This window comes from Cheilinus undulatus, linkage group 21 (genome assembly GCF_018320785.1).
Source record: "Cheilinus undulatus linkage group 21, ASM1832078v1, whole genome shotgun sequence".
Classification (NCBI taxonomy): Eukaryota; Metazoa; Chordata; class Actinopteri; order Labriformes; family Labridae; genus Cheilinus; species Cheilinus undulatus.
The window spans coordinates 15,645,272-15,672,898 of record NC_054885.1 but is presented as its reverse complement, the minus strand read 5'-3'; the positions used below and the strand labels follow the sequence as shown (position 1 = coordinate 15,672,898).

Sequence of the window (27,627 nt, the reverse complement as noted above, 5' to 3'; positions counted from 1 at the left end):
TCAGTGTGAGAGACCATGACTAGTCCGCACAGAGCCCTGACCTCAACCCCAACAATCACTTTTGGGACCTGGAACGGAGATTGCGAGTTAGGGCTTCTCATCCAGCATCAGTGCCTGACCTCATCTATGCTCTACAGGATGAATGGGCATTGTGGGAAAGCCTTCCAAGAAGAGTGCAGGCTGCTATAGCTGCAAAATGTCATTATAGTATCTGTTGAATACTTTTTTCCATAAGTGTACGTAAAATCATAAAAGCAATCAAACTCTGGCTTTCTTGCCCTCCATGTAAACGCATTATTATTACTATTATTATTATTATTATTATTATTATTATTATTATTATTATTACTTGAATGAACACAGGCTGCTTGTGCCCTGAAGCTGTGCAGTTTTAAGCCAGCTCTAAAACAGTCGCCACATAGTGTGGTGAATGTGCAGGTCACAACTTGTCCACGAAAGCATTTTGGAGTTGTTGAATTGTGTATTTGACGAGTTTGATGAGGGAAAGCCGGAATACTGTCTGCTTACATTGAGTTGGTACAGCAGGTCTGAACTCGGCAGCGGTGATCTAAAAATAGCTTGCACCGACAACTGAAGGTAACAAACCTATTACTAAGACTATAGGAATTATGGCAATGGGCGAATTTGCCAAAATGTTGAAGTATCTCTTTAAAGCTCCAGGTAGTTTACAATAACTCCTAATTGTCCAGTTACAAACAAACCAATTATTCCCAATGCCAGTATTGCAAATTCACTGTCATGATTTGAATTTATGTTCTTCATTTCATTATGCTGTTCTTGCAATGCTGTAATTTGATAGTTTTACAACTGGTTTTAAAGTTTTGATACTTTAAGTGCATTTTCTGATTACATTTCCATGCCCCTGCCTCAAAGTATTTTAACAGTGTAGATCTCGTACATTTGCTCAAGTTTTTAATCTAAATCCACTCTTCTCCACTGATTGGTGCTGCACATGGTGAGACTGATTATATAAGGGAACTATGAAAGAATGAGTCACACATTTGTTTAAATGAAATCACTTTTAAATTTTTCATTTTGTTTAATTTCTTCCAGGCAGTTACTTTAGCAGATTTCATAGCCTAATCTTACAGGAAACAGCATAATGTATTGATATGTCCTAATGTGCATTTGCTTTAAAGGTGTTAAAAACTATGGCGAAATCTCTCGAAATGTCGTCATGAAGATTTTGCATCAGTTTTGTCTGATTATTTTCAAATAATCAGTTGTCACAGAAACATTTAAAGTGGTGTCTATTAGTCAGTCTATCTGTGTTTATTTCTTACAGTATCTATAATAATTATTGTCTTTGCCATCTAGTGGTTATACTGTGTAACTCAAATTATCAAAAGGTGATCAAAGAATAGATATAGAGATGTTTTATGGACGTATTTTTTTTTTTTTAATCATAACTAGATATAAACAGTGTGTCTGGCTCTGTAAAGCCTCAGCAGTTTGTTGAGAATTTACCTGACTGTGGATGATGTCAACACCTGTGTGTTTAAAATAAAGTGTTTGTGCCCCCTGGTGGGTAAACAGAAGAACTGCAACTTTATACCAGTAAAGTAACACAACAGAAACTAACAATTCTGTCAGTCGATATATATATATATATATATATATATATATATATATATATATATATATATGCTTGGGGTAGATAATAGAGGAAAAGGCCAGAGAGTTTGGGTTAACTGACCAAAAGCTGCGCCTCACAGTTCCATTTTTGGTCTCTCCACCATGGACCCTGGAGGAAAGCAGTCTGGATCCATACCCAGATAGCAAAATGTGACTGGACCAGATCTGGGTGGATTTACTTAAATTTTTTGTCCCAGTCGAGAAAACAGGTCAGCCCCAGTGTCTTTTTCCACAATGGGCTTAAAGTGATGCAGAGTCATGTGACGGCTCTATAACAGTTTCGGACCAGAACAGGCCCAGAAAATGGAAAAAAGTTAGTTTTTGGCCCAAACCTAGCGCAAAACTGGCACAGCCTGTGTCGCCTTTTAGCCAGATTTGGGACAAAATTATGCAGGCTCAAAGGCAGATCTGGGCCAGATGTCTTTGCTCTATCTCTGATGGCAAAGACATTTGAGGCCGGATCCAGCCCAGAGTCAGCTGCTGTCTGGGACACTATCCTTACTGTCTTACTGTTGATTCCAGCCTTATTTGGTGCAAGGGTGCTAAGTGGTTGTGATTGGGTGAATCTGGCAAGTTGAGGCCGGATCCAGCTCAGAGTCAGTTTATATCTGGGTAAATACGGGGGAAAGGAAAGGGGGGACACACCAAAAAAGATTAAGTTAATAGATACAATGAAGGAAAATATTTAAATTATGTAATTATGTATATGGATGCATCTATAGCAGCAGTGAAAAAAGTGGGAATATCATTCCTGAATAAAATGCTTTGTCAAAGAAAGGGTAAGTGATAATCTGGCAGTGTACACTGGGGAGTTGTTGGCAATTTTTCTTGCTCTTAGCTGGATAGAGGAAATTAAACCAGGAGAGTTTTAATTTGTTCTGACTCCAGTAGTGCATTTATAAGCTTACAAAATATGCAATCAGATACCAGACAGGATATAGTTTTGGAAATAATGCAAACAATTAAAGAAATAAAGAACAGGAATAGAGGTCCGGTTCATATGGATTTATGAACATACTGGAGTGGAGGAAAATGAGCCGGCTGGCAAGTTTGCAAAAGGAAGACAATGAAAACAGAAATAGATATAATCTATATATATATATATATATATAGATATAATTAATTAATGTAATTAATTAATGTAATTAATATAATTAATGTATAATCCAGTCAGAAATGAAAGAGAAATGGCAGACAGAGTTGGATGAAAAGGTTAAGCATTCACAGGAAGTATGTGAAATGAGGAAAAGTTACAGAAACAAAAATCAGGGGTCATCAACTACAGTAGTACATGGGCCAACTTCATCTTTTAGCAGACTATAATAGAACAATATTATTCTATTAGGTGATTTTTCAGAAAGTAGATTTTTAGGCATTAACAGCGAGAACAGTCTCTATTGCCTACACTGCAGCCAGCCACAATGGGACAACTGAAAAAAATATTAGCTACAAATATCTGGGGCTGCCATGTCCATCACTGGGGTTTAGGTTAATTTGCTGCATTCTGATTGGTGAAAGACACGTGCAGGAAACAGCCCTTTTGTTTTAAGTCCTAAACAGGGAAAACTGCACTCTCCAGTGGCCTGAGGTGGAAAGTTGAAGTAGAAAAGTGCAGATTTAATCAGGACTGGTCTGATATGTTTATCATGCATCATATTTATTCATAATGGCTGACAAGTGGATTTCTCAAAAAACCATAATGAATGTTTCTGTTTTTGCTGTTTTAAGTTTATTTTATAGCTTTAGGGGTCCTGTTATGGCCCATGGGGCTCCAGCTGATGATCACTGTTGTAGATCGTGTAGTTTAAGGGTGCTCCAAGTATAGAGAGGAGAGGCAGGCAGGGCTGTTCTGACCCTCACTCCAGTCCAGGAGGTGGCGGCAATGCGCCTACAAGTTGCGGGAGAAGAAGAAGTTGAAGAAGAAGAGGAAAGATTTTCTTTTATATTCATACGACGAAGACTCTTCAACGTGATCACTTGTCTGCTGTCTGTCTACTTGAATGTTCGGACTTCGGTGTGGGTGAGAGAGCTAAACTAACTTGAAGTATCTTCAGTTTTATTATGTCTATTTGACCTAGCTCTATAACTAAAAACATAGAGGCTTGCCTCAAATCCATTTTTGTTTTTTGAACTGATCATGCTAACATTCTTAATTGCTGCACATTGTAAATGATAATCCAGTCGAATGAGATGAGATTGTGTTTATAAGATGAGTTATATCAAAATATCGTGTCATTTGTTGATTTAGTAAGCTGAAGTAATCTTAAATGCCTAGATCTAGGAAGTTTCACTCGTTTGTCACGTGGGGCTAAACACAGAAACTTCACATTTGTACATTACTGTAGTTAATTTGGTGCTTAGTTATTGGTTTCTTTAGTTGCAGTAGCTGATATGAGCAAATTAACATCAGGATAGACGGAAACATTACAGGCCTGGGTCCACGTGGTTAGCCGATTTAGCATGATTAGCATCACAGGTAAAGGCAACAGAGCAACATAGTTAATAAGAATGTAAATATGTTGAAAGAGTTGTGCCTGTGCTGTAAATGCCGCCATCTTAATGTGTAAATGTATAATATAATGTCGCTTTTCCTCCGTTGATGACTTGCACTGGGCTCTGAGTTTTTATGGAGACAACGTGCATCTTTGGCCCTGACAAGCCAGAGTATCTGAGGAGAAAGCGGACTGATTCTGAATGAATGAGTCAAGTAATTTTAACAACATAGTAAAATGTAATTTCTCTCCTTTTAGATCACACTCAAGAGGATAAACCAACACAACTGGACTGTGTGGGCTCAAAAAGGTATTTGTAGACGCACCATAGCAATCATACTTATAACTTCAGTCATTAAGATAAATCAGCCTGTCTGATCTTTAACCTTTTTATCATTTTAATCCATTCAGAATTTAAGAAATGGGAATTTAGTGCATGAAGCAGATATAAAAAGCCCGTTTTAATAGCTGCCATGTGGTATAATAGCTAAACAATGATTCATATTTCCACTTTAGTGCTCAATAGGGTGGTTAAGAGTGCACAAATTCCCATCATCTCATGGCAGCTTTGATTATCCATAATGTCATACTTGTACTAGAATAAACACAAGTTACCTGAGACAGAAAGGGTTGTTTATGCTCCTGTTGAAGACCCAAGTTTGTATTTTAGTTTTGTTTCAAGAAAATAATGGTTTGATTACTAGCCTTGGCAGAAGAAAACTACATTACCCACAATCCTAGGCCACTACAGTGTACTACAACAGCATTATCAACAATATATGTACAAACACTGCAATAAAATTGAATGTAGAATGCAATGTTAGTGTTTGAAAAGCTACGATTATCAATTAATGGACTGCCATTTGATTATGGGATGTGTTGTTGCTTTACTCTTTGAACAATGTGTACAGTGTTGTGCCTTTGCCTTTTCTTAGTTTTCTAATGTCATTCTTGCGCCATAACAGTCATCAGTTTTTTATGTAGCTAGCTGGATTGGTTCCCAGATTAAAAATGTTAATATAAAGATTTTATGTCAATGAGTCAATGAAACTGGCTGAGGGTGTTTAGTGTCCTTTCTCCCTTGATGACCTGCACTGGGCTCTGACTCTGTGTGGAGACAAATGTGCATCTTTGGCCCTGACAAGCCAGAGTTCCTGAGGAGAAAAGCAGCCTGTTCATCAATCAGCTGTGCCTGCCATCCTTTAAAATGTGACAGGAGGCTACATTCAATCCAAGCTGACACAATCATCATGACAGAGTTGATGGGTAAAAGTTCAAATATTTAACATTTATATTGTTTGCTTTTAGGTGTTTGTGGAGAGGAAGCCACATCTGATTTGGACTCAAACTAGGTTTGTTTTTCATCGCTACACTACCCTGCAAACACGTTGATCTCTTGTGATGTTTTGCACTGGGCTCAGATGATCAGTGGTGATAAAAGTGCAGCTCTGCCCCTGACAAGGCAGAGTCTGAGGAGAGGACTATGGAAACATTTTTGAAACCTTTTATAATTTTGAGATGCTTCCCTGACAGTTTTCTTTTTTTTTCTCCCCAGGTACTGTTCCTAGAACTGATGACCTCAACTTACGTGCAGCCTGTTTCTGTTTTAGTGTTTCTTGTAATGTGAGTTTATCATTTAATAACCTTGTTTTCAGTGTGAAATAAAATCCTACATATACCATAGTTTCTTTTACCTTTCTTGGCTGTAGAACTGGCTTGGGTTTGCCACATACAGAAGGTTTGTTAGGTGCTTGAAAGCCTTAAAATATAGTATATTTTACTGCTGTTTTCAAGGTTTGGTAAGTGCTTAGATTTTAGTTGAAGTACTCATAAGTTTTAATTGTTTGCCTTGTGATATAATTGGTTATTAGACTGAAAAACACACCCTTTAGGTGAACAAGGGTCTTTGGCATGTAATAATTGAATATAATAAGACAACTTTGAAGGTATGTCCTATCTCCAAATACACTCCAGACTTGAAGTTTTGGTTGTCTGTACCATAATGGCGATATTAAATAAGGAAGCGAAATAACCAAGTGTAGCTTTCTAGTGGAATTTACCACAGCTGCGGGTGCTTGGAAAGGCGTGTTAACCCTGAATGATCTTACATTACCAAGCTTTGTGTATTCTATCAAAATAGGATATGGTTGGATTTCTTTAGCTCAGAAATCAAATCTGGTTGAGACAAAAAGGAAAGTGTCCAGTTCCTCCCCCTTTTTAGTAAACAAATCAATTATAACACGTGATTTTCTTCAGCATTGATTGAAAAGTTCCCTCCCTTACTTCCCAGTGGTAACAAAGCTAAAGAGACTCTGTAGCTTCACTGATGGTTCTGTTTTCAGTGTTTGATGGGTAAAGCAGGAATGCATGTACACTGCACCAAGAAAATTTAAGTAGGAACTTGCAACATCAAGCTAGTGAATCAAATTTGTCTGCTTTGACTGGGACATCAGGTACAATGGAAAGGGAAACCCAAGACTACCTCCAAAAATGGAGTGGTTTTGCATGTGATGTCCACAAATGCACTTTAAAAGAAAAAAAAAACACCCTGACTTAATTCTTTTTCAGTTTTGTGAACTGCTAGTGTCCTTGCTGTAAGTCCTATTAGGCTACTCAGGTAATCAAGCTCCCCAGGATGTTACATCTATATGTGCAGCCATGAGAAGGTCTACTGTCTCACAGCATGGCCTCAAAAACATGGAAGAGATTCCAGGAGAGCTGGACAGGGCTGCTGTTTGCTTCTCTGTGCAAAGATCAACAGAATCAGAACTGCTAGAGACCTAAAAAGTGAGTGAGGTGATGATCAGGTGAGGCTTATCCTTGAATTGTGGTACAAACCATTAGTCATAAAGGTCATGACTGCTACCCAAAATATGTATCAGACTCCCAGTATCATTTCTTAACCAACTGCAAACTCAAGCATTACTGCTCCACAAGAGTGCATAAGATTTATAGTATCTCAAAGTAATGAATGTCTGTTTTATACAACACCAATTCCCAAAAACTTGGGGTGCTCTGTAGAAAGTTAAAAAAAAAACAATTATTTGCAAGTCTCATCAAAATCATATTTTACTGAGAATAGAACACAACATATCAGGTGTTGACACAGGCGTTTATCCTTTCATGAAAAATATTAGCTCATTTTAAATTTGATGGCAGCAACAAATACCAAAAAGTAGGGACAAAGCCATCCATGTTTACCATTGTGTAACATCCCCTTTCTTTTAACAACTGTCTGTAAACATCCGAAAAGTGTGCAGACCAGTTACTGGAGTTTTGGGAGAGGAATGCAGTCCCATATTTGTCTGATGTAGGACTCTTGCTGCCTACCAGTCCCAGGTGAAAGGTCTGTACTCTTCTACTGTGAAGCTGTGCTGTTGGGATGGATGCAGTCTGTGGTTTAGCATTGTCTTGCTGAAATATGCATGGCTTTCCCTGAAAGAGACGTCTGGATGGGAGCATATGTTGCCCTAAAACATCTCTATATTTTACAGCATTGATAGTACCTTTCTAGATGTGTAAACTACCCACACCATCAGAGATGTAGGCTTTTAAAATGTGCACAAATAGCAAGCTGAAGGGTCCCTCTCCTCCAGTACACAGGACACAGCATCTGTGGTTTCAAAAAAGAGTTTCAAAATTTGATTCATCTGACCACAGAACAGTTTTCCAACTTGCATCGGTCTATTTTAAATTAGCTTGGCTCAGAGAAGATGGAGGTGTTTCTGGATCGTGTTCACATACAGCTCCAGTTTTTGCAGGAAAGAGCCTAAATTTGCATTTGTGGATGGCGCAGCAAGCTGTGTTGATTGAATGATTTCTAGAAGTGTTCTTGAGCCTATGCAGTGATTTCCAGTACAGAATCATGCCTGTTTTTAATGCAGTTCCGGCTGAGGGCCCAAAGATCATAAATATCAATCATCAATCATTTGTATAGCGCCAATTCATAACCGAAGTTGTCTCAAGACACTTTACAAGGTCGGTAGGTCTAGACCTTCCTCTCTGATGTGGCCTATTATAATTGACCAGGGTAATCAATATTATAATATAGACTATACCCAATTATAAGAAGACCATCCACAGCGATTTCTCCAGATTTTCTTAATTTTTTTTATATTTGTACTGTAGATGACTGAATACACAGTCTTCACAGTTTTGCAGTGAGAGTATTTTTTTTTTTCCAAATTTTGAGAAGCATTTTTTTAAAGATTAACCTCTGCCCATCTTTACTTCTGAGACCCTGCCTCTCTAAAATGCTCCTTTTATACCCAGCCATGCTACTGACCTGTTACTAGTTAACCTTATTAGTTGCAAAATGCTGTTTTTTATTAGCACCACTTACTTTTCCAGCCTCTTGTTGCCCCATCCATAATTTTTTTCGATGTGTTGTTGCCATCAAATTCAAAATAAGCTAATTGCTTTCACGAAACTGTTGAATGTGTGTTTTAACATCTGCTGTTTTTCATGTTCTATTGTGAGAAAAAATATGGGTTGATGGGATTTGCAAATGATTACATTGTTTTTATTTACATTTTACACAGTGTCCCAACTTTTTTGAAACTTGGGTTGTATTAGAAAAGATTAGAAATCCAACATAGGTCGTTGGCCTTTATGTTAATGTATGAAAAAAGCTTCAGCTTGATAACATTATTGATGAGATCTGTAAATGAGAAATAAAAATGAAATTCTTGCTGCAAAGTTAATAACAGAATCAGGATGGATGTAGGAGGTAAAAAAATTAAAGAAATCAGAAAACAAAAATTAGAACTTAGTTTCTGTATCTTTATTATAATTCTAACAATTTATTATCTCTTAAAACATTTGAAATTCATATATGATTTATATGAATGTGTGTATATGCGCATCACATATACATATATATTCTGTAAGTGACCTTCAGCAGTTCATATTCTCATTTTTTAAAAGATCTCTTAAAGGAAAAGAAATGCTTTCTATAGAGGTGGACAGGTTCACAAAGATCTTCTCTGCTGTCAGCGACGATGAGCAGTCACTCTGATTTATATCTGCAGAATGTAAAGAAAGAATCTAAAAAGTTTCACTTAGCAGGAACAGTGTTGTATCAGCACAAAATGTTTTGCCAAAGTTTCTTCTCTGCCTTTTTTACACTAGCAACTTTCTTAGAAACAAGTGGAATCTAGCAGTGGATTCTGCTCGTTCTTTTAAGAGTGACCCTTTTAGGCTTCTTCATGACCTTGGGAGGGAACTGTGAGAAGTCATAGTTGCTAATGGGAAAAAGGGGCATTGCATAAGATGCTGGTAATAAACAATGAGACAGCAGAGGGTGCTTTTTACACACAATAGGATGCAAAAGATGAGCAGTAGCAGGCTCCTTAACTGGCTTGGATCAGAGGATCAGATGATACGGAGAACGGGTCCAGCTGTACAGAAAGCAGAAGAGTTAAATAAATACATTGTACCTTTTCATGTTAAACATTATTTGGAAGACAGAGATTCTTTAGAACTTTTGAGACTTTTTATACATCTTAAACCATAATTAGATGACCATTATTTTCATCGTCCTTATTGCTATTTCTCTTGCATTCAAATATAATCTCTCCTTGATCACCAATGCAAAACAACCCCAGAGACAAATCTCCCCTTTAACATTTCACATTTGCAGCCTTTATATGTGCGTGTGCACTGTGAGAAACGTGATCTATGAAAACTCATCAAGAGATTGAGTTAAATCTGGCAGGAGAGAGAAGGAACTCCCCATCGATGCCCTGGTGTAGAAACAAATGTTTGATATGTGTTGGAGGACTTGGAAGCAGCAGGAGAGGTGGCGTGTTGTTCAAGGTAGAGAGGTCATGAGAGAGCCCTTTTCGTTTGATCTCAGCAACAGCGAGAAAAGCAGGACTGAGGCTAAAATGAGATGGAGATATGAAGGGAAACATGTCAGGAAAATGAAAGAATATTAGTGCAAGTAACCAATCACAGAGGGCTGTTATCTAGCAGTAAATGAAGGAAGCATTGGTAAATTAAAGTGATTTTTACTTGTTTATATTGTGGGCTACATTTTTAGCATCTGCATGTTAAAGAGAAGTGTTTTGAAATCATAATTTGAGGCCATTAATTTCAATTAAAGCTTCTAGGGTGAAAAAATGGAGTAAAAGGCAGAGGAAAGTGAGTCTAAAAATGTGCTTCACATTAAGAGTTGCAATGCTTCTCGTCAAGTAAAAGCCATGTTAAGGGTTCAGTGCACGAAACAAAATGCATCTTTCAATTCAAAAATACCTACATATGCATATATATTTATATATATACTATCCAATACGATTATCTTCACCAAACAGCCAGAAAACACTGACTGCATAAGAGTGCTGTCACAACCACCAAAGGTAGAAACTCTCTAATAACAGTAAGGACGATGATAGTAATGAGAAATAGTAACAATAAATCTCTTCATATCAATATTCCAGTATTTCCATTTAAAGTTTAAAAATTGTAAGAAGAATCAGAGTATTAAAACTTGATAGAAGCATTTTTCTCACGTCCCCTCGGTCGGGATTTTTTTCCTCCTGGATTGAGTCGAGAGTGAGAGGGGGGATTGGGCGGGAAAGAGCGAGAGAAATGGCAGTTTTTCCTCTTCCCGTCCCCTCTCTTTGTGTCAGTCTCCCTTGGAAAAGGTCTGAGTGGGTGAACAACAGTTACCTCGACGCTGAGGAAGTCTTTCTCACTTAGATAAAATCCTCTTCTTCACATTATCCCGTCTAAGAGTTGAAAGCACAGTCTGAATCCTTTTTGTGTATCTTAGATCCGAACATAAAGTGTGTGTTTATATATAATGTGTCCCATAAACTCTAACACAACCACTTGTGAGTGCTTGTGTGTATGTGCATGTTGGTGTATGCATGCAGGCATGTTTAGTAGTAACTTAGGTGCCTGTGTGTGGGTGTGTTTCTTTTTTTTGTATTTTTTTGTTGGTCTGGGCACTTATTTTTGCTACAAATTAGTGATACAGTGACCAGTCTGTATATAGTATGTCATTATAAGACTTAATGATAAAGAGCTATAGAGAAACACAGAAGGACCTGCAGTGAGGACAGAGCCCTGCCAGTGGTGAGGTAAAAACAAGACAAAACCAATCGAAGCCAGACACACAAGGACGCGATTGATCTGTCTGCGTCGATCACATGTGGAAGCTGTCACGATAAATCTCTCTGTGTCTACGCTCACCACGCAGACGCACAGAACCTCACTCCTGCAAACATTCGTTCGTAAATACTCTTAAAATAAAAATGCACTCACACAGGAAGGGTTTGTCACTGATTGCACTCCTTTTTCCAGCCTTGAACCTGAACAGATTTAACCAGCCGACTGGGGGGAAAGAGGATGATTTAAAAAAAGATGGCCACACTATGAATCTTATCTCCTCTTGCTTGCTAACAACACAACCTGCTTTGCTTAAAAAGGGAAAATTAAGTGGCTTTTGATTGTTCCTCTCAAGTATTTGGTTCAGTTTCATCCCTGGTCTTCTGCTGTAGCCGTAGTGTTTGATTCTGGATGAAAGTGTATTTGTTGGTTGGTGTCAGCGTACACACACGTCAGGGAGTGTGTAAATTAGCCAGGGAGTTCCAGCTGCTGTGTTTATGGATCATCGGCCCCTTCTTCCTTGTTTCCATCCCTCTTTGGGACCTGACTCTCTCTCTCTGTGGCCCTCTCTATGAAATCTGGTCCCCCCTCATTTGTTGTGTGAATCCACCGTGGATAGCAGCAGTTGTGTCTTCCTCCCTCATTGACTCCGACCTCTCCTTCCCTCTCACTTTTTCTTTCTCTGTTTCTGGCTCTCTGAGTTTGCAACTTCAGCTCCGGCTCCCGTCGTCCCTCCTCATCTCAGTCTGTCCCTCCCGGGGTGAGAGGACAGAAATGGGAAACGGGCTGCTGGACAGCCTGAGGACAGAAGGACAAATGGGACAAAAGTCAGGTTCTGTGTTTTGTTGTGACATGATAATGAATGGTTTTGGTTTGCTGTAGCATAGCTGTGAGCTCATCTCTTGTGTATGACAAAAACATTTTTAAATGGAAAAATTATTTGTTCATTAAAGGGATAGTTCAGTATTTTTGACGTTGAGTTGTATGAGATACGTAGCAGTAGTAGTAGCATTAGCCTCCAGTGATTTAAGTGAGCATTGCTCTCTTAAGAAGGACACTCTGGTTGTACAAGCTAGGCTATTCAGCATAACAGATGGGTACGATTTCTCTCCTGTAATTCAGAGAGTTTTTGGTAAAAATGGGTCACAAGACAATGTTGGCTCAAATGTACACACTATTCAAAACTTTTGAGTATTTAAGTTTTTACCAAGAAAGCCTCCGTGTTTTGCAAGAGCACATGACCAATAGCCAAAGCTTGCATTGCAAAATAGTGACAAAAACACACTAGTCCATAAAAAGTCACATTTTAGTCTTAACTTTAAGTGCAAGCATGTATTCTCTTGTCTGAATCTGGAACCAAATCATGGTAGTGTGTTTTATCCGCCTTGCCAAACCTGGGGTCCCTGCAGAATATCATTAGTATTTTGATGGATTTACCCACAGTGGAGAAATATCATGGATTTTGAATGTCGATAAAAACTAAATTGCATTTGTCTGGTTTAAGCTGTCAAAGAACTATTTTTGGCTTATCTTATTCTAGACTTTCTCATGGAAAAATGCTGTTGATGAACGTTTTTATTCATAGTTTTAGTGACGAAATTAACACTGCAGTGCTGAAGTAGGCCAGTATGCTCCAGAACGCTGTATGGCTACTAAATTTTACCCCTTGGTGTACCAGGACTTTTTCCAGTGTACTGGAACTTCTTACCAGTTGCCAGTATGCTTTCCTGATGATCCACTTGATTAAAAATAGAATTAAAAAATGCATAGCTGTGGCCTATTGTATGCTTTGATGATCGTCTCTGTGTATGAATTCACTTGAACTTGCTGGAGGAAAACTGGAATAATGTTCACCTCTCTTAGACAGTCCAGTTGTGGATCAGAAGCTACTGAGACATGTGAGCAGTAGTGCCTCCGCCAAAAATCCCAATGCTCCACAAACACCCGCTCCTGCCGCCAAATGGGATGTCAGCGATAACAATACTACAGATAGCAATATTGTTACTCAAAATGAATGGCCAGACTGTCGGTCAAAGGGTCAGGGGCAGTATTTTTGCTCTCAAAACAACTGACTCATTGACAAAGACTAAAAGATTAGGTCAAAGGGGTGAGGCAAAGGCAGCTCACAAACACAGGAGGGGAGTCAAATGTTTGGAGGGGCTGTTTAATCTGGACATTTGGTGCTAACAAAACAGTATTATTTCTTATTTCATTCATTTTTAGAGATATATATATTTAATACATTATTTCATATCTAATGTTACTGTTTATTCTTAAGATTTATTTTCTGACTTTTTGCCTTAATTTGGAGAGGACAGGAGAATAAATAGTTTGGGAAATCAGGAAGAGAAAGTAAGGAATATCGATGGTTTTTGAGTTGGAGAAAAAAAAGATTTCAGGGCTAATGCTCAACAAAAAGATAGTTTAGAGTTAGAAACACCAACGTAAATATGCTTATTGCCCACAAGATGATCTACTTGAAATGTTCAGTCTACAACAGTTGATTAAAGGGAGCACACTGCTTGTGTATATAAAAATGGTTTGTAATCTAACCAGATTCTGATCCAAAGAACCATTACCAAAAAGAGTCCTGGTGAGATCTTAGTCTTTAACTATGGGTTGCTTTCTGAGTCGTTTTTCACCACACATAAATAGTAATACTTATAGAAACAGGTAGAGGGTGCTGTTTCTACGGAGGACACAGAGCTGAAATGTTTTTGTTGACTAAGGGAGAAATATTCCTGTAAAACAAAGACTGAACCGTCATATGGGGTTAACTAGTGGTCTCTTCGTCTTTAAAAGGACCTTATGTGTTGGTGAAAATGGCAATTTTAAGGAGGTGAAAAAAATACTCCCGTTTTCTAAAAAGTTCAGCACTCTTGAGTAGTGAATGTGGATTACTCCCTAATTTTATCACAAAAATGCATTTAGTGACCAAGGCTTGAAAACTGATTAGTTGTTGAAGGTTGGTGATGCTGTTCAGGCTGTGATGGCCATGTGATAGGGAAGGTAAGATGCAGAATGTCAAGAAAAGGAAAAAAGGTGAGCACACCGGGGGGGCTCCGATCTATCATGCACTTCTGCGCTTATCTTGCAGAATGGCTGCATGTTGTAAAGGTGGGTGAGGGGCCACCAGAGATAACTGTTCAGCTCTCTGGAGTTGCTGTGGAATAACTGAACGACAGAGAAAGGATGTTCCCACTTGACAACCCTAAGTGAAATACTGGCTTTTTGCTGCCCATCAGTCTGCCCAGATGACTTGTGAGGGCCACTAGTGAGGGTGTAAATGGCTTCAGGGATTTCTTTACTAAGCACTTGTCCTTTCAAGTAGGGCATAAGTACCATGTGTTAACTTCTAATGTTGTGAATTTTTTTTAAAACAGTCTTCCCAAAAGCTATCATTTCATGTTGTTTTCCCGCTTTCTGCATCCCTTTCTTTTTTCTGCATGTCCCCTTTCTGTATTTCTTTTTCTCCATTTACTCTCTTCTCTTCTTCTGTATCCTCCTCTTCTCCCTCTCTGCTTTTCACTCTATCCCCTTTGCAACCCCAACACAGCTTCTTCAAATGGCTGCTAAACAAAAGTCTGGTTCTGCTCCAGGTTTCTAACCTGACATGGCAGATAGACTGTTTCAAATATCTATTGCATGGATGTATTTCACATTCATCTGAGAAAGCGCCCATAGAAAGTGTTTGGAAAGGGCAGGACTTTTCAGAGAATCCTCAAAGAAGGTGATTGGAGGAACGGTCTGTTTGTCACATTCATGACAGGCCATTAAGAGCAACAAGACCAAATGACGTTGTCCGCATGCACTTCACTTGAGGTAGCAGGTTACTGCTGCTGTAGACTGTAATAGTGGAACTTCTCTGTGAATAAAATTGATGCCAAGGCCAGTCAGGAGACGTGCAAAAACATCTTCTCTGCCAAGACAAGTTTTCGGTGGGGCTCTTTGCTCATGTTTTAAAAGAAATGTGGTCTGTTTTCCTACAGCTACATCCAAGCTAATAGCCACTGTGGCAGCAGCCATTGTTTACAACCACTCGCACAACTAACCACAACCCCATAACTGCCACAAACCCATGCTAAAGCAGGTCGGCAGAAGAGTGAAAACATCTTTCCCATCATGAAAAGCTATAAGTGTTTTTATTGTTTATTTCATAAAGAAACATGTTCAAGTTCTGGTAAAATGGATGCTATACTAGAGCTATATGTAAGCTAATCATTGCACTGGAGGCCACCTTTGCAAATGGCTTAGAGTACAACTAAACCCCGCCAACAGCTACTGCCTTATTCTACTTAAATGATGCTGATTGGTCTGAACAGCACAAACGTTGTGGATTGGAACTTTTTTGCTTTGCAAAGTTACCAAGTTTCTGTCTGGTAAAATTAAGTTTTTCCTTGCCACTAACACTTTGCCAAATGTTGCTTAGAGTTGAAGTCATGGTGCATTTATGTTTGGTCTTTTATAAATAAAAGAGTACAGTCTAGACCTGCCCTTTGGTAAAGTGTCTTGGGATAACTTTGGTTATGTACTGGTGCTGCAAAAATAAAGATTTATTGATTGATGTCCCAAAATGTCTTCTGGTGTATACAACCCGGCTCGATTTACTGTCACGGTGGAGTAAAGAAACCACAAAGTATTTGTGACTTAATGGTTAATGAAGTGTTTTCACTTGCCTTAAATCAATGACATAAACATAACACAATAAAATTGTAAATTGTTCTGTAACTGTAGCATCAAACGAATAAAAATGCACCATTGCAAACATAACACTTAATGGAGTGCACAGGTAGATTCTCACTATGATTTGTGCTAGAGAGAGAGAGAGCATTACTTTTTACTCAAGATAAAGCTACTTATCTCAGATAAAATAAAAAAAAGTTTGGTGTAAGGTCATTTTGTTTCTGACTGGTGGGCTGTTTTTCTCTGCTGCCCCATACCTGTCCATCACGCTCCTAAGGGCCCGCTCAATGTTCATGCGGTGGCCTACACGTGTTACACCCAAATCCAGATAGTCATCCTTGGTGAGGGAGGGCAGGTGGGTGCCATCGATCTCGTTATCCAGGAAACGCTCTCTGTGTTCACCCAGGTTCAGGTATCCCAGCCAGTCGGCGACGTCGTACTTGGTCCAGTAGGGCAACGGCTTGGAAGCAAAAGGCTTTGTAGGGGAAGGGGGAGGTAAGTGGGGGTAACTCAAGCAGGGAGGTGGAGGGAGAGGGTGCAGGGGTGGAGAAGATGTCCCAGAAAGGAAGTGAGTTGGAGAGAGGGAGCGGGAAACTACTAAAGTGGAGTTTGGAGGAGGAGGGGCACCAGAGGGGGCAAACAGGGGAGGAGAGGGTGAGAAGTAAGGATCTCCAAGGGGGTTCCCAGGTGACGGCGGGGTGATTGAACCTCTGAGGTCATAGATGGCGCTGTAAAGGGGTGTGGTGGGAAGGAGTGGGAGGGATGATGGCCGTGGTGGACCCAGCTTGGGCCTCTCTGAAGGGGAGATGAGGGGGCTGGGCGCTCGCCTACGCTGCATTATGTGTGACTCTGCTTTGCGGGACTCTCGACTGGGGATGAACTGGAACTCGAGGGCTTTGGTCCGGTACACGGGTCTGTGTTTGGGGGAGGTGGGGTAAGGGGAGTAAGAAGTGGGGGACAGTGGGGAATGGGAACGGGGAGGCTGAGAGGAAGCTGGAGGCTGAGGGGATGGAGATCTCCCCCAGTTTGGGTACTGGGAGGTGGGGGTCGGGGACGGGGATAACGATGGCTGTGATAAAGAGATTGGTGAAGGTGACTGGGAGCGTACTGAGGGTGGGCTCAGAGCTGAGGCTGAGTCTTCTGAAAATCTGTGAAAGAAGAAGAAAAATATGTTAGAAATGAAAAGTATGACAGAAAACAATGAATCAAAACATGCACAAAAATACAGAGAAATTTTAATTTGGAACTTTATTATCTCAGTTACCTAACTTTAAAGATTAGGTAATCTCTCTGACTTTAGGACTGCTTCTTTTCTGCTAAAAACTGAAGTGAACTATCCACTCTTGATTACCAGTGCTCTTAGTGGTACTACATATCAAATAGACTTGTCACCAGAACTTTGAATTTTGATACAGTACTAGTTAAAATTAAACAATATTTATGTCTGTCTGTATTTTCTATCTTTTTCTTATGCAGGTCAGTTTTTGGGTGTCAGTGATTATGAAAGGCTGTGAATCTGTCCTCAGTCTACAGGTCAGGATGTAAAGGAAAACCTTTAGAGACCATGAGACATCGCTGTCTTTCTCCTCTGCTCTCTATCTGTCTGTCATGCATCTTTCAGAAACACTAAAGACACACGAAACCTATTTGCTGACCGTTGGATTAAACTGCTGGCGAGGATAGAGGCTGTAAATGAGGACAGAGCGGAGAGGCATGCAGTGGCCAGAAAGAGACGTCTTCTACATCAATCAAAAACCTCCTTCATGTCTGTGCCAAGGTCTTGGTGTGTTTCTAGCTTAAAGGATTAGAGCGTAACCACTGTAAAACAATCAGAAAGTAACATGTTCCCTCTTTGTAGAACAGCTTTTGTTTTGTCTCTCCACACAAATACAAGGGAAATACAGATGTATTTTTACTTTTTCCTCAAAACTTTGGTACTTTTGGTACCATCAAACGTTAAAATAACATATTGTATCATTTATAGCACATAGTATTCAAATTTCATTTAAGTACTGGATACATTTACAACCTTAAAATCAAAATGTAAGGTACTTATTATGTAAAGAGCAACAGGTGGGAAAGCCATCCTGCTTTAATCAGTGCTTCATGTAGTTTAATTTAAAAATAACAATTCTAAACAAAAAAACAAGTTCTAGGATGTTTAATTAATGCCTCAATGTGATAATCAAGTGCAAAACACTGTAAAATAATGCATTGGCTTTAATCATGGCACAAATCACACCGATTTTCTGAGGACATATTATTATTCTTCCTAATGACTTAAACAAACAACATGAACGGCCTATTCAACAAGTCGCTAATGGGTAAAATACATAAATTTTTATTTCTCTATGATAGGTGAAAGGCTGCCAACTTGTCAGGCTGATGCCTGCAAAATGATAAAGTTCCTACACATAGACTTTACCTCCACCGCAGCCTAATTTAGAGAGCCATTTAAGCATTAGATATATTAATTTCTACCGGCAATAAGTAGTATGCATTCTTTTTAATATATACTTACAAGGAAATTTGAAATATTTACAACATACTTTACCATCAAAAGTAATTAACCAGGTCATTTGTGTATATATATCTTTATAATTTAATTATTTTAAAATAGATTTGTAAAAATTATTTGACAAAGTCATCAGTTTGATATTTGGCCTTCCTGCTGATGGAGTTAAATTTTTCCCCATCCGGTCCAAAAATATTTAAAACACATACATATAGACTGTTTGATACCAGTTAAAATGCAAACTTAATAACAGGATCAAATTTTATTTAGGATTACTTTCTGACTTTTGATCAAGCTACTAAAAGTTTGATCCAATACGTTAAACCAGGTCAATTTTGAACAACTCGTCCCTTTGATTAAATTGATTCTCATGTCACATTTAGATTGCCTCTATTTCTACTCTAACCAAAGTGTCCTCTCTTTTCTTACAGTCTCAGAACAGGCTGTCAGAGTTTATGTCAGACAGAAAACAAAGAAGTATGGATGTGGCTCTATTACCTGTTTCTGCTTCTGAGAGAAACACATGGAAAAAGCCAGAGACATAAAAGAGGAGAGGTTTACAGAGTATAGACAACACTTACACAAGACATAAAGACAGAGCAAAGGTTTCCACACAAGGCCAGAACATCCAACATGTGATGCAATGAAACTCATAGGCTGCAGTCTGATACTTGAGATGATTAGGATGGCAATGCCGTGCATCAAAAGCAACAAAAACTGTAGATCATGCAGCAACACTAACAAACATAAAGAGAGATTTTTTTTTCTGTTGTGTACCTGTGTCTGCTCAGCGGTCTCTGGCTGCTCCAGCTGTCCTTGGTTCTTTGCTGCAGTTTGCTGCTCAGCTCATTAATGATGCTGGGCTTCATACTGGATGCAGGAGGGTAAATCTTCTTCCCCTCCAAAAGTGTCCCTGACTGGCCACCGTCCCCGCTCATCTGCCCCTCATCCCACATTTGCTTCATCTCGGGAGTGCGCGGTCGGTCAAAGTATGGCGAAATGGGACGTCCCAAATTCTGCATGTCCCTCACACCGTACCCATCCTGTCCGCTTTCATCCTCCATCACTCCCTCCTCGGCCTCCTCCTCCTCCTGCTCCTCTCCTCTCCGTCTGTGGGAGTGGAAGGATGCGGGAGCGGTGCTAGTCTGTCTGTGGAAATCCCCAGGGCGACTTCCATCTCTGAACCGGTTTGTTTTCGGGTAGGTGGAGGCCGCTGCTGTGGCGTTCTGCATCTCGAAAGTCTGTCCATCTAAGTAACTCATGTAAGACTCCAGAAAATCACCTCCCCTTTCAGATTCCCCTCCCCCACCTCCCATGCGTCCTCCGGCTCCACCTCCTCTCTCCCCTCGATCAGGCCTCTCCCCCCTGGCTCCACTTAGAGCCAGGATGCTGTCCAAGTGGTGGTCACTGCTGCTCCGACTGTCCAGCTCCTCTATCCCAGAGTCCACCACCGTCTCCTGGGACTCGCCTTTCTTGGCGGTGGGTGGAGGGCGGTGGTGCTCCCCTGTCCTACGACCTCCTGGGGTGGTGGATGGAGTATGTGTGGTGTGTGTTCGCTCATGGTAGAGCTGCGTGGAGGTGCTTGTTGTGGTGGCAGCGGCGGTGGTTGTAGTGACACAGCTAGCGGTCGTGGCGTGTGAGGCGGTGCCCCTGATCGGAGCAGAGGTGGCAGCAGTGGATGAGGGCGTGGGGGGACCACGATAGGCCGGGGGAGGAGCGACTGTGTGCGGGGGAGGTGTGGGGGAAGAGCGCCCAGAAGTGTGCGAGCTGTTGTAAAGGTGATGTGGGTGAGACATGGAGAAGGGTCTGTGGTAGCCGGGAGGAGGCGGTGGTGACACCGACGGTGGAGGTGGAGGTCCTGATGTGGAGGTGGGCTGCAGCGTGGAAGGCGAGTGAGGTGGTTGAGGGTTGGGGGATGTCTGGGAGGGGGAGGGAGCAGACTGAGTAAGATTAGCCACCTCACTGTCATACGATGTGAGGCTGGAGGCGGTAGAGTCCCCGGCCTGAGGAGAGGGCAGAGGTGTGTGAGCAGGGAACCCACCTATAAATGAGTCTTTTTGAGGTGGAGGGGGAGGTGGTGGTGGGGGAGGAGGAGGTGGAGGGGGAGGCGGTGGGACCTGCTGTTGGCGGGAAGCCAGACTGTTGGAAAGCATCCCGCGCTGTGAGTACCCTGATACTCCCCTGTCAAAGCTGTTTGCGAACTCTAACGGAGGAGGGAGGGGGTCCGCGTAAACAAACTCATCGTCGGCATCGACTGAAGGGGCGGGAGGAGGAAGAACCATTAGGCCTGTTCCTGTGCCCCCAGTAGTGTTTGTCTGCTGAGTACTAGTAGGTGGAGGAGAGGGAGGGGTTAGAGACAAGATATAGGCATCAGATTGACTTTCCATCCTGAGAAAAGAGGGCCTCCGAGGCTGCTGAGACTGGGCCGCCTGCTGAGTGGCGCTATCAGCAGCAGCCTGCTCTGCCCTCCTTATGTACCCCTCCCTCTCTTTGTCCCTCTCTCTTTCTCTGGACAGCTCCCTCTCACGCTCTCTCGACCTGTCCCGCTCCCGCTCCTTGTAGGTCGGCTGATATGGCTGTGATTGGTAGTGGTGCGTGTGGACCGTTTTGTCCTCAGAAAAGCGAACTCTTAGCCCCTCCCGTGCCCCTCCTCCTTCTCGCTCCCTTTCTCCTCCACCACCGTCTTCCTCACTCCACAGGACTCCCCTTGTGAGTCTCGGTGAGGGCGGGCGTCCAACAGTGGGGGTGGTGGCAGCCAGAGAAGACGAGGTGACTAGGTAGGAGGAGCTGAAGGACTGGGCTGCCGATGATGCCGGCTGAGAGGTGGCAGAAGATGAAGGGAACACGACACTGGACATCTGGCGGGTGAAGTGGTGCTCTGCTCCCCTCCTTAACCTGCTGTCATCTCTCAGCGCTCGCTCTCTGGCTGCCAGGGCCAGGCCAAGAGGTGATGTGGGGTCAAGAGCCTTTCCTGTCAGAGGGTGAATAAAGGTGGTAGTGGAGGGTGCTGGCTGCCTGCCTGCTGCTGTGTACAGGTCAGTGGGCACAGACTTGGGCTGATAATCCAGGGCAGGTGAGGAGTACTCAGGCAGCCCAAAGGCTGGAGGCATACTGCGGGTGTGGTGGATATAGGTGTCCCCAGAGAACATGCCCTCATCAATAGACTTGGATGGACGCAGCCGCGTTGATGAACTCTCAGCCCCTGTGGTAAGCTGTGAAACCTGAGTCCTTGTAATGCCTCCTATCCCATCACTCAGCCCACTGATGGTCACATCCTCCTCAGCAGACATGAACAAGGAGGCACTCTTTCTGCGGGCTTCATGAAACCGTTCCCTGTCTCGACGAGCAGCACCAACAATAGCAGCCCCAAACTGGCTGGTGAAGTCCAGGTTATCATGGGCTCGCATAGAAGGCATTGATGGAGGCGGAGGTGCTGGGATGGAAGGTGGAGCAGGTGGCTGGGGAGCAGGAGTGGAGGGAGGAAGAGGTGTTTTAGGTTCCTCTGCCTCCCCAGATGCAGGAACGTCTGCCTCCACACTGCTGCCCTGGCTGCTGCGTCCACTACTGCTGGTCGAAGGGGCCTTGACAATAATAGTGGGGATGGGGATGGAGCTTTTCTCCACGGAGCCTTTGCCCCCCAGAGTTCCCTGGCCCATGCGGAGGTCCTCTACCTTGGATTGCTTCACCAGAGGGCCCTTACCCCTCCGGGCCCCTCCTTTGGGACCACCTGCTCCAGCTCCTGCTGCACTGCGGTCTGCTCGCTGGGGTTGACTCTGGGTGGTCTGTTGTTGCTGGGGCATCACAGTGGCAATGCTGGATGGAGGGACAGCAGTGCTATAGCCCCTCCTAAGACCTGCTGCCTTTGCCCCTCCACCTGCCCCTATGCCAGCTCCAACAGGCTCCCCAGTATAGGCAACCTTCCGCGAAGCAGTCCTGCTTTGAGCAGTGTGGGCAGCGGCATGTGCATACGGGATTGTGTGGTCGACTGCTCCACCGCCGGGGCCTGTGCCTGCACCACCCGCCCTCTCCCTGCCCCCATGGGTGAAGTGCACTGATTGAGAGTAGGGCTGGTAGTGCGAAGCGGTGGATGTAGCCTGGGACACGGAGACAGAGGGCTGCTGCGATGTCTTAGTTCTCCAACCAAGTGGTGGCGCAGAGGAAAATGGAGGATCTGGTGGAGCGGTGGTGGGAGGAGGGGGAATGTCGTCTGGGCCAGGCACTGACAGGCTGCGAGCAAACTTCATGGTTGGAGGATGCAGGAACTGCTTTTCCTCCTCGGGAACCCCTGCAGTAGAGAATTCACAAAAAAAAAAGGAAATAAACATCGAGATAAAACAGGGATTCACCAGTGGACAACCTGGTAGACAATAAGCAATATCAAATATTGATAAAATGGAGCTTTATTCTTAGTAATAACAGTGATAATAGCGAGCGTCTGTCTAAATCTGCCTGCTCATCTACTTGTCAGTGAGTCTGTCCTCAGTTTTGATGTCAGTTAGTTAGTTGGTGCTCCATATTACACAAACAAGAAGCATCACACTGCAACATTTGTTAAATCAGAGAGCAAATTACTATTTCAGAGTTAGCATAGCTTTACTAAGCAAAAAAAAAAAAAAAAAAAAAAGGAGATAGGCTATCAGGATAATAACTACATAAATGGTATTAAACAAACAATTAGTGAGTAGAAGACAAGCAAACATCCTATAATTTTAAAGATAAGTGAACATGTATAAAAAGAATGCACATTTTTTGCGACAGACAACACATTGTTTGCTACAGACAAACAGGTAGGCACAGCGCAGACCTCTACTGGCCCAGAGGACAGACAGACGGGCAGACGGAGTGGCAGACAGATAAAAACAGACAGCCTCACCGATGGATTTCTGCCGCAGCATACCGTGCTGAGGGGCGTGACCTGAGGTGTACTGGCCACGCTCATAGCCAAGGCCCAGCCCGGACGACATCATCCCCATCCCAGACTGATCCCCATAGTTTGTCTGTAAGAAGTACAATGAAAGAAAATGAAGAGAGGATGAGAGTTGTTTAAAAATGCACTGATAAATTATTTAAGAATGTAACAGTAAAATTATTATCTAGTTGCAAATACGTTTTCTATCAGTTTGTTGGCATACTGTAGTAACTGTTCAGCTAACATCTTTATGCATACCGCTGCTTTTAAAAGAAACTGTATGTTACCCAAACATTCACAAACATCGATGCTTTAGGGTTTGTGTTCACAGTTTCCTTTCTTTGCACTGGCAGTGCCCACAACCTCAGTTTTAGAGAGCATATCACCATCATTTACAGTTAACTTCTGCCCCCCTTTGTGGTGACTGTTTGATCTCTTTTAAATCACCCTGTTTCCTTAATATTTTCCTTCAGTCAAGGAAATTTCACCATGGGGCGCCAGTTTGGCTTAGTGGATAGAGCAGCTGCCCATAAACAGAGGCTGTGGTCCTCAATGCACTTGGATCGATTCCCGGTCAGGATGCACATTCCCCCACTCTCCCTCTCTCTCTATGTTTCCTGTCCTATTTAATAATGGAAAAAGCCCCCCTAAACAAGAACATTTTCACCAAGAAACCGTGGAACAAAAAAACAAAACAAAAAAAAAAAGTAAAGGAATCATGTCCTAGCATTAGCAGCAGCAGCTCTTGTACCCTCCAAAAGCTGAGTAAGATTAGTTTCTCCTATGACCCCCTTGTTGTCAGCAAAGCTGGTGAAAGAAGTCATGCCCTGTCTTGATTTCAATCAGAAGAAGTGACATTGACGAGCAGTGCAGGGTTACAAAAGTTAAACTGTTTGCAACAGAAAGTGCTGTAAACGCAATGACAAGAAAAAAAAACAGGTGACACTGAGGGTACTTTGCACTCAGGACAGTGAGTGCTGAAAATACTGAACTGCATTGGCTTAATACAGAAAATAGGTGCTGCCAGCACCGAAAAATGGTGTTAGAGGACACAGGCCCTTAAGGGAATGCCAAATGGTTTTCCATTAAGAAACAATGATATAGGGTGTAAGGATGAATGGTTTGATTTCAGCTGCACAGGCGACCACATCTTTGCCTCCTTGAGGATAAAAGTGTTGCGCCTGGTTAAAGTAATTGTTCATTTAGAGTATTAATGACTAGCTTGACAACATACTTCAAGTTAAGTCATTCAGTCACAAACCTTGTCACTGAATAAATAGAAAGAAGAAACAACAGTAGTTGCATGTGTAAAGATGCATGTTAAACTAAGTTGGAAAACTGATTCATCTAAGGAGCAATGGGACAAATGTAGCCGGTGTATGTTGGAAGAAAGTAGCCAGATAATTGGGAGGACGTTGATGGACTGCCAAAGACCACTTTTTGTTTCCAGTTTATTCAATTATTATTATTACCTGTGACATTACCATGATGTTAACCTTGTCTAATTCACTGTTGACAAAAACCTACATCTGAATAAAAGTCTAGAAACCTGGGACATAATTTTTAATGTCTAAGCATTTTTTACTCAATCATATTTGGGTACCAACCAACAGAAGTTCAATTTATTGGACAAATAGCTATCCCAGTACCCATCTGCTATCATTGGACAACCCAATTTTTTAATTATCCAACTACACATGAATGCACACAACAATCTGGTGGTAGATGTCCTCTCTAAGCTCTATTTTTGTTCCTTTAAGAAAAGACCAGAAGAGAGAAGAGGCTGTCTTTGACAGGAAAGTTCTCTATAAGTTAGCTTGCAACATGGAAGCCCAAAAGTTTTGGCTTCAGGAGAATAGGGTTAATCTGTCACCTGGAATTAACAAATGGGTTCTATCAGGCATTCTTTAGATGTTGTTTTCCATTCGACAAATTAGATAAATGTCATCGATTTAATATGTACTAATTAGTTAGGCTAGGGTAACCTTATGTTACTTTTTTGTACCATTAGGTTCAGAAACTTTTACACAAACAAACAGCACAAGACGAGACAAAGTGACAACAGCACTCAAACTTGTGATAGCCAAGACATGTACTACCCTGGAATTTTTTGCTTAGCAGGCAGCAATATGTGCTATTTTCACACCACCAGTGCAAATGTAGATTTTAAATGCCAACAAATCAAACAACTAATCTGGGCAAAAATCATCCAGCTCCAACTAAAGAAAGCATCCTTCCAACCAACATGGTGAAACCAATAGTTTCCCCTTCTGCCTCTTCAAAAAGCTAAAATATAAAGTTATGAAAATGGCTTGTTTTGGTCAATTTTTTACCTTGCAGATTTACCACTCTGTCATCAGGAAAATCCATCTTAAAAAGCTCCAATCCACAGGGTTTGTGCTGCACCCGACACTGTTTGGACCAATCAGCATTATTTCAGGAAAGAGGGGAGGTAGCTATGGGCGTGGTTAAGTTGTACTGAAAGGCGACAGCAATGGCTTCCGCTAGTATGTAGCAATTAGCTCAGATTTAGCAGCAGTTTAATCAGAATTGCACCACATTTCTTCATGAATCAAAGAATGACACTGAATGCTTGTTTTATAATGGAAAAAGTGTTTTTGTGCTTCTCCCACCCTGCTTCAGCATGGGTTGCGATCGTTACAGGGGAGGTTGAGTTCTACTGTAAGCCGGTGTGTACATTAGCTACTACCACTGAAGGGATTAGCGGTAGAAAAGTGGCAGTTTTATCAGGATTATGCCACATTCCTTTATTAGAACAAGAGCAAAGACCTACATTATAAGCTTTTCTTTTCTTGGTGGAGAAAATGCTTTCACTCTTCTCCCCGACCGGTCTAGACAGGTTAAAAGAAAACAAGATAAAAAGATTAATAAATATTCAATAAACAATACTGAATTTTCTCCTACAACATGGATTTTTTTTCTTTTTTTTTTAAGATTTTTATTTTTGGGCATTTTTGTGCCTTTATTAGATAGAGGAGGACAGTGGATAGAGTCAAAAACAGGGTCAAGAGTGGGGGAGAGACATGCGGTAAAGGGCCACAGGCCGGATTCGAACCTGGGCCACCTGCATACATGGGGAACACCTTTAACCACTAGGCCACCTGCCGCCCCACAACATGGATTTTTATCATGACTTGTTAATTTCTGTTTTAGCTCTGCTTGGTTTTACAGACTACGTACAGCTCTATTGATCCCACCGATCTTAAACTTTTAAAAGTTTTTTAATCATGCCTGAATGGTTTTAAATTAGTTCTCCTTTGTGCAGCTGTAGCTGTGTTGCATCTTTGATATTCTTTGAAATCTATGATCCATAGTTCTCTTGGTCTGTTTCTGCAGTTAACCTTTATAATGGTCAAGCAATTTTCTCATACACATGATGGACAGGAACGTACATATCACAAGAGGACACATGTAACAGTCCTGCAAATTTCAACATACACACCTCATTGCCATAGAAACTCCGCCCTCTGTCTCGTTTAGGCCCCTGTCCCCGTGTCCCTGGTGCCTCATTGGTGCTGATTGTCTGCTGAGCTGCTGCAAGAATTTCATCGAGTTTATCTGAGAGAAAAACAAAAACAGGAGGGAAAGGGACAGAGAGGAAAAGAAAGGAGGAGAAAGACACACAGCAATAAAACAGAAATATAGACAGTAACAAAACAAAGGAAACAATGCACTGAAAGGACACACTTGATGAAGGAGGGGAAGGAAGGAAGGAAAAGATTTAGGAAACATCCACTGACACAAACAAGCTCTCTTACTCAAAGCCATCTGATAGACTGTCCTCTTCTTCTCTGTAACTTGGGAGGATTCGAATTCTAAAAAGGAGAGAAACTCAGAATATAAGTGACGGAGCAGTGAGTGCCAAGTCATATTGGACGGGCATAAATACAGAACCTTCAGTAAGAGTGTACCAGAGCATACCTGATTTTTTTTTCCAAGGGGTAGCAGCTGGAAGGAGGACAAAAGGAGACTTAAGTTTTGGCAGGAGTGAAAGTGCAAGAGCGCTGTTACAGTGAATACTAATCATATTCTCCTGAGCCTGACAAACTGAGTCACCTCACCAAGCTAAGATTTAAAAGACGTACATCACACACATACTTAGGGATGGCTCAAGCGACTATGCTTATGATACAGTGCTGCACACATTTACAGTATGCCGCTAGCTTTTACCCTCTCTGATACACAAATGAGGAATTAGTCTGACTCCCACCTCTTTCCACTGTGACATGGTTAAGATC

The 27,627-nt window shown here is 41.7% G+C and overlaps 1 protein-coding gene, 1 long non-coding RNA gene and 3 other non-coding genes across 12 annotated transcripts in view; 4 read left to right on the top strand and 1 right to left on the bottom strand.

Moving 5' to 3' along the window:
* Positions 1 to 3,540: 3,540 nt before the first annotated feature.
* On the top strand, positions 3,541 to 5,826 carry LOC121503675. The gene is made up of 4 exons (XR_005991379.1): positions 3,541 to 3,676; positions 4,407 to 4,458; positions 5,457 to 5,500; positions 5,704 to 5,826. It is a non-coding gene; the product is annotated as an uncharacterized LOC121503675 (long non-coding RNA).
* Positions 4,245 to 4,335, top strand: LOC121504032. The gene has a single exon (XR_005991415.1). It is a non-coding gene; the product is annotated as a small nucleolar RNA SNORD88 (small nucleolar RNA).
* On the top strand, positions 5,222 to 5,313 carry LOC121504030. The gene has a single exon (XR_005991414.1). It is a non-coding gene; the product is annotated as a small nucleolar RNA SNORD88 (small nucleolar RNA).
* Positions 5,539 to 5,628, top strand: LOC121504033. Its single transcript, XR_005991416.1, has one exon. It is a non-coding gene; the product is annotated as a small nucleolar RNA SNORD88 (small nucleolar RNA).
* Positions 5,827 to 8,941: 3,115 nt separating the features above from the next.
* Positions 8,942 to 27,627, bottom strand: part of shank1 (SH3 and multiple ankyrin repeat domains 1) — a 158,143-nt gene continuing 139,457 nt past the window's right edge. For 3 of the 8 annotated variants that reach the window (XM_041778105.1, XM_041778104.1, XM_041778110.1), the window contains 9 exons: positions 27,600 to 27,608; positions 27,311 to 27,337; positions 27,148 to 27,204; positions 26,832 to 26,947; positions 23,333 to 23,456; positions 19,237 to 22,744; positions 18,958 to 18,969; positions 16,202 to 17,092; positions 8,942 to 12,059 (listed from right to left, as the gene is read on the bottom strand). In XM_041778105.1, the coding sequence (XP_041634039.1) occupies positions 11,972 to 12,059; positions 16,202 to 17,092; positions 18,958 to 18,969; positions 19,237 to 22,744; positions 23,333 to 23,456; positions 26,832 to 26,947; positions 27,148 to 27,204; positions 27,311 to 27,337; positions 27,600 to 27,608 (4,832 nt within the window). In that variant the 3' untranslated portion in view covers positions 8,942 to 11,971. The remainder of the gene's footprint in view (positions 12,060 to 16,201; positions 17,093 to 18,957; positions 18,970 to 19,236; positions 22,745 to 23,332; positions 23,457 to 26,831; positions 26,948 to 27,147; positions 27,205 to 27,310; positions 27,338 to 27,599; positions 27,609 to 27,627) is intronic. The other 5 variants (XR_005991378.1, XM_041778106.1, XM_041778109.1 and 2 more) reach the window with 5 other exon arrangements.